The 12,083-nt window shown below is 41.4% G+C and overlaps 3 protein-coding genes across 3 annotated transcripts; 2 read left to right on the forward strand and 1 right to left on the reverse strand.

Moving 5' to 3' along the window:
• The first annotated feature begins 384 nt into the window (after positions 1-384).
• Positions 385-4,904, forward strand: LOC129591701 (protein misato homolog 1-like). Its single transcript, XM_055487455.1, has 12 exons — positions 385-987; positions 1,067-1,153; positions 1,226-1,353; positions 1,433-1,508; positions 2,182-2,330; positions 2,410-2,668; positions 2,755-2,916; positions 3,001-3,132; positions 3,598-3,797; positions 3,911-4,018; positions 4,137-4,249; positions 4,541-4,904. The coding sequence occupies exons 1-12, from the start codon at positions 913-915 to the stop codon at positions 4,738-4,740; spliced, it is 1,689 nt and encodes a 562-aa protein (XP_055343430.1). The 5' UTR covers positions 385-912; the 3' UTR covers positions 4,741-4,904.
• Positions 4,905-6,274: 1,370 nt separating this feature from the next.
• LOC129591713 (mitochondrial import inner membrane translocase subunit TIM44-like) lies at positions 6,275-9,430 on the forward strand. Its single transcript, XM_055487473.1, has 10 exons — positions 6,275-6,694; positions 6,773-6,859; positions 6,932-7,009; positions 7,073-7,153; positions 7,216-7,365; positions 7,696-8,023; positions 8,199-8,414; positions 8,500-8,556; positions 8,620-8,723; positions 8,996-9,430. Exons 1-10 carry the CDS (start codon positions 6,677-6,679, stop codon positions 9,113-9,115), a joined length of 1,239 nt encoding a protein of 412 aa, XP_055343448.1. The 5' UTR covers positions 6,275-6,676; the 3' UTR covers positions 9,116-9,430.
• LOC129591714 (core histone macro-H2A.1-like) lies at positions 9,225-11,936 on the reverse strand. The gene is given in 8 exon segments (XM_055487474.1): positions 9,225-9,621; positions 9,683-9,857; positions 10,060-10,234; positions 10,372-10,404; positions 10,407-10,655; positions 10,882-10,926; positions 11,046-11,117; positions 11,439-11,936. Coding segments are annotated over 8 exon segments (1,107 nt in total). The 5' UTR covers positions 11,628-11,936; the 3' UTR covers positions 9,225-9,452.
• Between the last annotated feature and the right edge of the window lie 147 nt (positions 11,937-12,083).

A 12,083-nucleotide genomic window follows, 5' to 3' on the forward strand; every position in this document is an offset into this window, starting at 1 on the left:
ACCAAAAGTGCGATTAATTTACTTACGGTAGTATTGCACCGGTTTGCACGTGATGCACTATGAAACAAACCTACTGAAACAACGCCTGAACTGGTTTGCGATTCTCTCTTACCAGTTAATTGTGGAGTCACGAAACACGAAGGGTTCGTCATCGTCTCACCGATTGTTAACTGACCGGAAGCTGGACCGATCCCAGATTTCACGTGGGTGTGAAAATAGGAAATTGTAAAGAGCGCTGCGGCCGTATCGACCATTGACAGCGCGCGAGGGCGGGTTTACGTAACTAGTTAGGATGCCGCTGTGGTTTGTCTATGGTGCCATAATTCACACAAATTGCCAATTATTCCTTGACATTTTTTATGCGCTTGCAGTGGGCCATTTGAATTCTCTTTGAATAAGTAACGTTTTTTTTTCCTTTTTCCATTGTTTTTACTGGTGAACAGACTGCAAGCTGATGCTGCCTAAACAGTATAAAAGGAGTCAATTTCTCATCGCGGAAAATCGGCAAGCGAGCTCGATATAACGAGGCGCACTTTTTACGCTTCCGGTACTTGTACTGTTGCAGCGTACCGCATCGTTCTTCTGTTTTTGTTTGGCATTGGATCATGAAATTCAATTTCCAGTAGACGTACCGGTTAATTAATTGCTCTGCTTGATCATGATTCATATGTTTTCCTTTGCGTGAGTTTATTTTTATGTTAATATTTTGTTTTTATGGACTTCTTAATGATTTCAGAAATGGGACCTTTTATGATATGTGTGATCTCGTGATTCTTCCCAAAGAATGTGCGCTGGTAAATTGTACACGATATTATTATCATCACTGCAGTGGGCAGAATTTGTTGCTCCATTGCTGCTGATCTGAATCTCGTGATCATATAAATCTACCAAGTATTTTGGTGTGGAGTTGCGATGCCTAAGGAGCTGTTAACACTGCAGTGTGGCCATTATGCGAATTTTGTGGGGACTCATTTCTGGAACTTGCAGGTACTAGTTGCACTGCCAGAACGCGCAGCTGACATTCGCGCAGGCAGTGGCTGTGTGTTTTCTACATTTCTCATCACAGGAAGCTGGATTCTCCTACAATCCTCAACAGCCAACAAGCAAGGAGATAGATGTCGGTGTTTTGCACCGCGAGGGTGAAACGTTACGGGTGAGTATTTGTGAAAATGGATGGCAGGCTAAGGAATGCCCTGTTGCATTTGCATTATGCATGCGTTTGCAGGGCGAACCGACATTTACGCCTCGTTTGGTGCTGTGCGATCTCAAAGGTAGCCTGAACAGTTTGCAGGCAAATGGGGGATTGTATGATGATGGATATCACGAGAAAACCAATTCGGAATCTTTGTCTTGGTAATTCGGAATCGGTTGATTTTGTATCGATGCTTGAATTGCTTGTATAATTTACGTGGGTTCTGTTATGCGTTGTTAGGAATGGGCCGGTGACAGCATTGAAAATTAATGATGTGAAACCCAATAAATATATTGAAGAAGTCCGGAAACTCCAGGTAATACCGCAGTTATTGAGATCATCAATTACACTTTAATTTTATTTATGACTTACGCTGGTATTTCTCTCTACTTACCCATTTGATTGCGGATTTGTTTATTTATTCATGTTGACATGCTGCATAGGTTTGTGTATTTTGCATGATTGTTGTGTTATGGGTTAGAATCTGTTTCAGTTAAAAATCTTTTAACATTACAAAATAATTATCGGATATTGTTAAGTCGTTTCACGCCACATTTGGGCACTGTGATAATTTAGTGATAATACTTTTTTTTTCTGGTATTTCCTTTAAGAAATCATGATTACTTTGATCAATTTAGTAACAATACTTTTTTCCACAGAATGCTGACTGTACGATAATTAAAACTGAGAAATTCTAAATTTTCGGCTTTTAGTAGCATTACAAATAGTTACACAATTGTTTTGCTCAAATTTTGAATATTTTAAGCACTTGCTGGACGATATTACATTTTAGCAGTGGAATAGTAAAGATAGTACGAATACTTACAGAATTTCGGTAAATTAGATGAAAGTGGTCAACAACTACGGTAATTGTGGCATTAATATTATGGAAATGCAAATTTTAATTGCCGCTTACTGGGGGAATTTTTTATGTCACTGTTTGTCATGTGTGAAATGAGAAGTTTAATGAATAATTACTGTTCTTTTAGAAAGCCGTCCCAGTGGTGGAGAATGAAATTCCCAAACGTCCCCGTCAAGCCGACTACCAGCTGGAGGAAAGTGTGAGCACATGGAGCGATTTCCTGGGAGTTCTGCTGCATCCCCGGTCCATAGTGTCCCTGAAAAACTACTGGCTCGAGTAAATTCTGCACTTAGACTCTGTGAGTCTTGATTTCGCATTACTCTCTGGTAATTTCATTTTTTTCTCCCCGGCCCAGTGATGCGCCGTCATTCGAATTATACGGTCTGGGATTAGAAGAGTATAAGCAGGCCGCGGTACGGGAACCACTGGAGAATAGCATACGCTATTTCGTGGAGGAATCCGACAATCTACAGGGCTTCCAGCTCTTATTGGATGCTGATGATGGATTTAGTGGATTTACGGCAGCGCTCCTTGATCATCTGGCCGATGATTACCAGTCTAAACCCATACTGATGTATCCTCTCATCCCGACACCGGTGCTCCCGGCTGAAATTGTGAGGAGAAGCGATGTTTTTCTTCTCCTACAGTCTGGATAATCAATCCGACCTCTGATATTGTAATGAAATCGTTTTTCTCACAGGATCCGCGGAAGGATTTTTATAGATTATTCAATTTGGCCTTGACTCTCGCCGGTTCTTCCGATGATAACAATTCCCACTGTCTCTCCGTGCCCTTGAGCGTCACTGCCAAGCTCACCCGACCAAAACAGTACTTGGATCAATTGCCTTACGTCCGGTTTCAGGTGAGAAGCGCTTTCGGAGTCGCCGCTTTTGGAGTAGAGCTGAATGCAGTCCATTTGAATACATTCTTGGTACTATTTTTGTAGCCCATTGCATATCATACGAGTGCCATTCTGGCCGGTGCAGTGGATTCGATTAGCGTGCTCAGTCGCCTTTCATCGGATGAACTGGTCCCACTACGGGATATTATCAGTGCCACTACCATCCATCAGCGCAAGGTGGGGAGAAATATTTCATTGATCTTGTTCCTTGACATATGATCCGATCATATTTGGTTATGTAAACATTTGATGCGCAGAAAAATGGTGTGCAAGAAAAAATCTGTGCATAAATTGCGATGTTGTGATCGCAATTGATTCCGCTTCCTGTGCAGGGTTTTCTTTGCGCTTTCCCGTTAATCGAAATTTCCGTTTACCGTATCGATCTAAATGTTACCAATTATTACATCATTGTCAGATTAGATGGCTTTGAATGTTTTTTTTGCTTGCTCTCGTGGCTGCTTCGTTAGCCGTTTAAGTGGAAGAAATCAGTTCCGTCTGAGTACGAAAGCACGTCAGCCTGATTTACACGGACCGGCATGATAAGTATGCTACAGAGGACGACTATAAATCTTTCCTGCAGTTTTCCTAGTTGAAAACCGTCCGCAATAAATCAAAGCTTTCATAGCCAGACTTTTTGTTCAGGTTGCTGCCATGTCGACCATGATACCGTTTCCTCTGCGCGCCACGGATTCCTTGTTCAGTTCATTAAAAGCCATCGATGCAGAGTATCTTCCGGTTAGTTCACTGACTCCCCATGTCACTACACCACTGATCGATTCGCAAAATCGATGCTACTCCCAAGTGATGAGTCTACGTGGAATCCCTCAAGAACGCTGGAAATGGTAAGAATCATTTCCGACATGAGCGCGGTTTTTTCTCCCTCCTATGCTGTTTAACCAGCATGTACGAGAGAGAACATTATTGACTAAGTTTCTCTTATTCCATTGACGGCCAGCTCTACAGAGGAAATCCAGTATCATCGACTCAGCTACGAAGTGGCCAGTATGCCGGCATCACGGCTGCTGGAGAATTTTATGCAGTCGTATTGTCCCAATACGTTCGGGTGAGTAGAACTGGCAGGAAAAGTGTGAGCGTCTTTTTATCAAGATGCTGCTGCTCGTCATTGCTCCGTTAGCGTCTGTCTGATACCCATTAAGATGGAAGTGGGGGCATGTTTGTAGGGTTGGTCGCGTAATGGAATTCCCCTGCCACACAAGAGTGCCTTTTCCGCAGTTTTTCTCCAGCGAAGTTTCAGAAAATGGCTTCCTCCAAAGTAATCATAAAAGACTGGAAGGTAATTTTTATTCATTACGATTATTAATGGGCTTGCATTTTGAGCGCCAGTTCGACTTTTTATAACAGAATCTGATTATTGAGTCGTCAAACAGCACCTCAGTTATCGGAGATGGAATCCAGCATGAAAACTTAAACCCCAGTTACATGAAGATTCTCGTTAATTCGCTTTTCGTCTTACTGTCAGTTATGCATAGTTACAACCTAAAATAATCGACCATTATCCCAGGAGCACTTGTTGACTGTATTTACTTTGTATTAGTGCTTTAGGAATGCACTGAGATTTTTGCAGATGTACAAAAATTGCCCATATTTGCGGGAATCCATTCCACAGACAAGGTGACGGATCTCCTAACGGAATTAAAAGATGCATGTAGCAAAGAAAATATGGCAAAATACTTCAAGGTGGTGGATTCTGGATTGGAATGTGATGAATTTAAAGAGTCTTTCGAGAGACTAGAATCTTTGTCTGGAAGATATCGTGAATGTTGATAGATTTCTGTCAATAATACTGCAGGAGTATTTTGTGAATGAATACGAGCACAGTTGAAATTTTATTCTTTTATTGCATACGTAAAGTCAAATTATGCCGAAAGAAAATACATTTTATAGTATGGTAAAGAATATGCATTAAATGCCATTAGTGCGCCAAAAAATTTAAATTCGCCCAAAACCGACTGATTTCAACCGTACACCCCTTATTCCTGACTGAAATAACGTACGACTACGTAACCTAAATTAACCTAATGCGCACTGCACAGTGTATACATTAAAAAACTTCATTTTTTCTGCTAACTACACAGGCCGGGCTGCTCGTACAACGGTACTAGTACAAGTACCAATACTACCATTGTGTCGTGAGGTAAACATTAATCAGTACCTCTTACCTCTACTTCAATTATTGCTGCAATGCCAATCTTTCCCATTTATTAACAAAAACTGAATTATAACAAAACATGAGCCGCTTTTTCAAACATTACAAAACACGTGAGCTGCAAACGAGCTGGCCATTATTAACCATCAAAAATTTTATTATGGCTTAGTACTGGCTATAAGGAATCAGCGACAAAAATGTATGCGCTTGTCAGCTTGTATAACACAAATAATACGATAGATACAAAAATAATATCAAACGAATTTTCGCCTTGTACCAAGGCCCAAAAAATCTCGCCACGCTCTAATCCGAATCGTCGCTACTACTACTACTGTCGCTCTCCAGTCCCGGCATTTCCATGTCTCCGGGATCCAGATCGTCCGCGTCCGACTCCTCCGAATCAGGACTATCCGTGTCCACCCAGGAATCGTTCATCGATGAATGCATATCAATATCGCTGTCCTCCGTGGCGGCGGCATTCGGCGGGGATTGGCTGGACGTCCCGCTGTCACGGGGGAACCGTTGGCTCATGAATTCTACAGCATAATCGCTGAAAGATGGAGTGCGAATAGGCCAGCAGACATCCAAGAGATCCTTGTCCAGATCAGGCACGTGTGGATGCAGCCGGAGAGGTACATGGTTCTCGGGTACTGAAAGCACGTTGTGCACTGGCTGCTGTAAAGGGAGAAGGAACGAGGATTTATTGAGGGCAAGTCGTCGCAAAGAGAGATCGAAGTATTCGGAACATTGTCGATTTTCGTCATAGTTTGCTGCGGAGGGTTTTCAGCTGCCATTGATGCGTCTTCCAGCTCTTGCTCCATTCCGTACAGATTTAAGGCCGGCTTACCAGCTGGTCTTTGGGTTTTTACAAACGTTTTAAGCAGCAGTTATTAATTATGTAAAACTTGGGAACATATTCATAGAGCGTTACAGTAACACTTGTAGCTTCACTATAGGAAAATTCATTGCGAAGTACAATAAACAGCTGATCTAGTGATCTGATGATTTGCAGTTTGTTGGGAAACTTTAAACTAGCCGATCTCGCTATTCCTGTTCTGTCGCAATTGCAACCAGCTGGTATGACGTTCACTTTACAAAATTCGGCTTCACTGCCTGAAATGTGCGAAGGAATTTCGTAATCGGCCAGAAATCGATCGCAAGGCAGATTATTTTATTAATTTTTCTTTTGCAGAACGTTAATGGTCGTTTTTATTTATGATTAATTTGTTTCCAGATAATCTTGGTCAAGATATTTAACTTATTTCACGTTGGGTGTTTTTAAATTGGTGATAAATGATACCAGTTTACTTCGATTTGTGTTGAACTGCATTACTGCTGCTGTCTGTCGAAGGTGGTACTACGCTGTGCGCATACCATTTGAAGCATCGCGATGACGAGCTTGCGGATGTGTGCTTCGCGGCTAGTGGCCGCCGGTGTACTGGTGCAAACCTGGAAATCCCCTCGACCGACGAGTGTCTCGCTCTCCTACTTCCCCAAGCTGGACCTTGTAGACTATTACAGGAAAATGGGCTACCTAGCCAAATACTTCCGCCGATGTATTGTGCGACGCAGGTGCGATAACTCAGCGATAATCCGCGAGATTCATCCCAGTGCGACTTGTCACATGGTTTTATGATTTCGATTCCTTAGACGCGTTCGTATGCCAGCGGTCGTGGATTCTTCGGACAAATTGTTGAGAATATCCGGCAGGAGTTTTCAAAAAATAAGGAAATGAAGGTTGGTGGAGAACCTGGAGTATGCTGTATCCTGACATAAATGATAGACCCGTATTTTGTTTGCCCACTCCAGGAGAGTTTGAAAAAGTTTCGCGAAGAGGCTGAAAAGCTCGAGCAGTCCGACGCGCTACAACAAGCCCGAAAAAAATTTGTGAGCAGCACCAGTTTTACTTGGAACTGCATTTTGTTTATTTGTATTATTCTTCATTTTTAGCAAGCCATCGAAGCAGAGACAAGTAAAGGTTCGGAAACACTGAAGAAAACTTTTGTCGGACTAAAAGACAAATTGAGCGAGGTTCGAATTCAGCAACAGCGCCAACAAGATAATTTGTGTAATTTTTTTTATTGCTATCGCAGACATTGGAGGAGGTTCAGAAAACCGAACTTGGCAAAAAAGCCGGTGAACTGTCCGGGAAATTCGCCCAACATGCTAAGGATGCCGCGGAAACAGTGGCGAAATCCGGAGAACAACTGGGCGGAGCGAATGCTGTAAAAAGGATCTCAAAGGTGCAAAAATTCTGATAACTGCATGAAATTTGCATTTTCCATCTACATGGATCGTACAGTTTATTTTTTCTATTCAGATAACCTTTTTAATATTTTTTTCTCTAGTAAAGTGTAAACTGTAATTTAAAACATTTTGGCTGCTGTTGTGTATTTAACACGTTTTTAAAACACCTTTTAAAGATTAGTTTTAATTATTATTGTATTAGTCATTTTCATATTCTGTTTTTTATTTTTTTAAGTCGACGCAGAATGCAGATACATAGATGGAGGAACCGTTTAGAGCCAACTTTGCCAGCGTAGTGTGCCATGTTAGACAGAGTTGTGTTTTAGGGAGTACAAGAAATCACCACAGAACTGGAACAGAATAGTATGGCCCGGCCTTACAAATCTCCTGCCGCTTTACGAAAGCGTGCTGATTTTGCTGTGATGCCGGGAGCTGGTGCAACAGCCGAGCCCAATAAAGTTTACGATGCCAACACGGAAGCGACGGGGATGGAAATACACAAGGATTCCAAGTGGTTTCAGAGCTGGGAAAGCTTTAAGAACGACAACGCCTACGTGCACAAACTGTTCGAGTATAAGATGAAGTACGACGAAAGTGAAAATCCCATTGTAAGAGCATCGAGGGCTGTCACCGATAAAGTTGCTGACATAATGGGTATGTTGACTGAATACCAAAAATTCATTTGCATTCGTTTTCGCCTTTACGGTACCGGCATGTCGCTTTTGTGTACCTTTTTCTACCGTTTTTGCGATGGTGTTGTCTGGTTTTGGTTTGTTAGTACAGATGGTACTTGGTTGGTAATGTTTTAGCAATTTGTACGTGTATGTAGGTGGATTGTTTAGCAAGACAGAATTATCGGAAGTTTTGACGGAAATCCTCAAGATAGACCCTACATTCGACAAAGAAGAATTTTTACGGCTGTGTCACAATGAAATTATTCCGAATCTCCTGGAAGCGATCATGCGAGGAGATCTGGAAATACTTCGCGACTGGTGCTACGATGGCCCTTATAATATTTTAGCGACTCCCATAAAACAAGCTGCCAGTAAGTGAACTTTGTTGCTATTAACGGTAAAATAAATTTTGCGATTCTTCATTATTTACTTATAACAAAATTGTGGCGTTGTTAGGTTTGGGGTACCATTTTGACTCGAAAATACTGGACATAAGCAACGTTGACTTAGCAGGTGAGTGAAGGAGTGTTGCTGTTCTTTTTACTTTGTGTCGTGAATGTGTTGATCTGTTTTCAGCCGCAAAAATGATGGAGCAGGGACCGGTTCTCGTCATATCATTTCAAGCTCAGTCCATAATGTGCGTTAAGGATAAAAATGGAGCTGTTGTTGAGGGTGATCCGGTAAGCTAAACTTCATTTTGTGTGTTGGAAATTTTTGGAATTTGATATTTCACTGCTGCTTCTTTGCTAGTAATCTTTGGCTGTTTTTGCTAAATATAATTATGAACAACACTTATACTTTAATATTCATTTATACCCGTGTCTCTAATTATTTGATGAAGTAATCAGAGGAATTGTTGAACTTTTTTGAAATCCGGATAGATCGTTTTCTTCGTTCACCACTGAGTAGGGTATCTGTAGTATTTTAATATATTTGGACGACATTGTTACAGAACAAAGTGATGCGAACAACGTATGTTTGGGTGCTTTGCCGGGACCAAGCTGTCCTTGATCCACGTGCTGCCTGGAGATTGATAGATTTGTCTGCCAATTCGGTAGAGCAGTGGCTGTAAAACGGAACATCGGGAATTTCTGGATGGTTTACAGAAGGAATGTGATGTCAGTTCGGTACAAGTTGTGAAGGTTGTTATTTTTGCTGTTGGGATTGTTAATGTGGTTTGATTCAAGACACTTTTTAATTCTACGTTTTAACATTTAATTATCACACCCTTTTTGGACCGAAACATAAGCTGCCGAATGCGAATTTGAAAGGCTAGAAGTACCAAAGAAACAATTTGTTTGTTAACATCTGCTCGACTAGGAACTAGGAACAAAATTAAAACTTGAAGGCTGTGGAAAAAATTAATAAAGCAAACCAAAAGGCGAAAGACTAGAGCAATCCTTGACTAATTATTCTACTAAACGGGCTAATTCTGTGCGATAAATGTTGACGCTTTGTTTGTCAAAGAGCACGAAAATAATCTTCTCCGTCTCGATATCGGCTCGTGGCTTATTCTTGAAGTACTGGGAAATTGCTGCCAGAATCGTGCGAGCTGCGGTTTGCTTTGGAAATTGGTTTCTGAAAAATGAAAAATTAAATGTAGTGAAATAATTATAACTTTTTAAACTCTTTTCCGTACCCTCCACTTCCAATGGAAGGAATAGCCACCGTACGAATATGGTTGTCGCACACAACATCCAAACAGTTTTTCACTGTTTCTTCCAGAGACTGGATGGCATTTGTGGTATTCCAAGAGGGACTGTTACAGTGGATAATATGCTGAGCTTTCAATCCAGCTGCCGGTGTCCTCACAGCTAAATAAAATCATTGTAGCCAGTGCTCTATGTATCTTTATTGAAATAAAGTGAGGTTTGTAAAGCAAACCAAATTCTGTAAAGGCAAAAAGACTCCCTAAATTAAATAATCGAGAATTTTAAAATAGTCCTTTTATCGAAGAGTTTTGTAGCAAAATAATAAATTATTGGGAGAAAGTAAATCACGATTCGCAAGACTTACCGCCGTTATTTGGTATGTTCACGCTCATGAAAGGTTGTGTAGCGGTCATTAAAGCCGCCCCGCCCACACTGGACAACCGCGATCCGACTTGTCCACCGAATCCCACGGAACTAGATGTGGGATTCACATAGCAGTCGGCTTCAACAGATGCTATGTCAGCTTTCAGTATGGACAGCTACGAAACAGCTATGTTATACCGATTTTTACTGACAGTTACATTAGTTCATAACTTCATTTAACAAATGCATGCACAGTCATAAATTAACCGGGCAAATTAATTATCCATAAAAACGTTTTTCTGATCGTTTTTACCTGGACGCCAGAAATCAACGTCCTTCCAAGCGTCTCGACGTTTCCGCCCAGTTCCGCATCGTCTCCTGTAGCGGCTGCGGCACTGACTGCCAAGGAGCTGGTTTACGTCCCTTGGCCGTCGTTTTTCTTGTGGTGGATTTCACCGTGCGGACAGTTTTCACGGGGATCTTTGGTGTGGTCAACGATGTATTCGTCTGGGCAGTCGTCGTTGCATTTCCGGTTCCTGTCGTAGCGGTACCGCCCCACAGATTACCACATTCCGGCATGATACTTCCTCTCATTAACTGCAAACAGATCAGCGTTACACAAAACTCACAAAAAGTTTAATGACAAAACGTACTACTGATAACCCTGCGTGTACAAAGGATTGATTAATAATATCACCAAATCAAACATCTGTACTGTTTCCATATCCAGATTTATTCTGAGCACATTAATAAAATTAGTATATCTTCCTTTTATCCCATCTGTAGCGTTTAATCATACAATAAGTAATACTCTTTAACTTACTTTTCGGAATTCGTCATCGCTTTTAATGGCCAACCAAATCCATCGCTGTAAAGAATATCCAAAAACAGTCAGATTATTCGGCCCTGTGAATACGGTCGAAGAGAGACATTCTAGGATAAATCTGGTAAAAATCAGTTTTGTATGCATATACGCGAGTAACGTACAGGATTTATTCTTGTTGTTTTTGCCTTGGCTTTTTTGTTCTGCTTTGCAGCCATACCAGCCAGCTCCAGAACCTACAGAAGAAGATTGAAATAATGTAAAACATGGCCAAATCCAACTGAAATCGACACTATGTGCTTATACGTCGGAAAATGAGCATGTACAGATAGCTTGGTTAAGCCACTAAAAATAACATTCCTTATAACGTTTTTACACTTCACAATTCAAAACCGTTTCACAAGATAACGGAAAAAATATAAAACAAGTAAGAAATATAAGAACCAGGTAAATAACAAACCAGAAAAATGTATTATTTAATTACATGACATTTGTTCAGAATTTACAATCAAACTTTAAATTTGATATCATGCATACATATTTATATAATAATGTACCTCAGCCACGATATACTCGAGAACTGCAGACAGGTACAGCGCCCCCGTGGTGGACACACGCGCCTTCCGGTTGACCAGGTGGTGACCCTTCAGGTAGCGTTGAATGCGCCGCACAGGAAATGTCACTCCTGTCTTCTCGTAGAATCCGCGACGGCTGCGAGAAACCTTCGCCCCCGTTCCGCGGCCCATCTTGCTGGTCTGCCGCGAGACCGATCCGTGTCAAAGAAAAATTGAGAAAATAATAATGCACTCAAGTCTTCGTGTACGGCTAGGAGCAGAACGGAAATGGGTGTAATGCGAGTACAAAAAGAACAAGAATATTAGGGATTAGGAAATGAAAAACAGACTCATTCTTCTCCCTTATGAAGTTACTTTCGCTATGCTGTGGGTGCAGGAAGTAAAACATGCTGCAGCATGTCTATACGCGATGACGAACACGATGATTTAACGACGGAAAGACTGCAGATGTTAGAAGCGCCGCAGTTTATTGATGTGTTGTGCAGTGACTGGCACGCATGCATCCCAAGCCGACACTTGTACACTACGGCTTTGTAAAATTTAATAGCTACCGAGTATTTGTTGTACCTACTCTACCCGTAGACTGCAGCAGCACATTACATAATTCTTCATGGATAACCGAATTTA

This window comes from Paramacrobiotus metropolitanus, unplaced genomic scaffold (genome assembly GCF_019649055.1).
Source record: "Paramacrobiotus metropolitanus isolate TYO unplaced genomic scaffold, Prichtersi_v1.0 Parri_scaffold0000047, whole genome shotgun sequence".
Classification (NCBI taxonomy): Eukaryota; Metazoa; Tardigrada; class Eutardigrada; order Parachela; family Macrobiotidae; genus Paramacrobiotus; species Paramacrobiotus metropolitanus.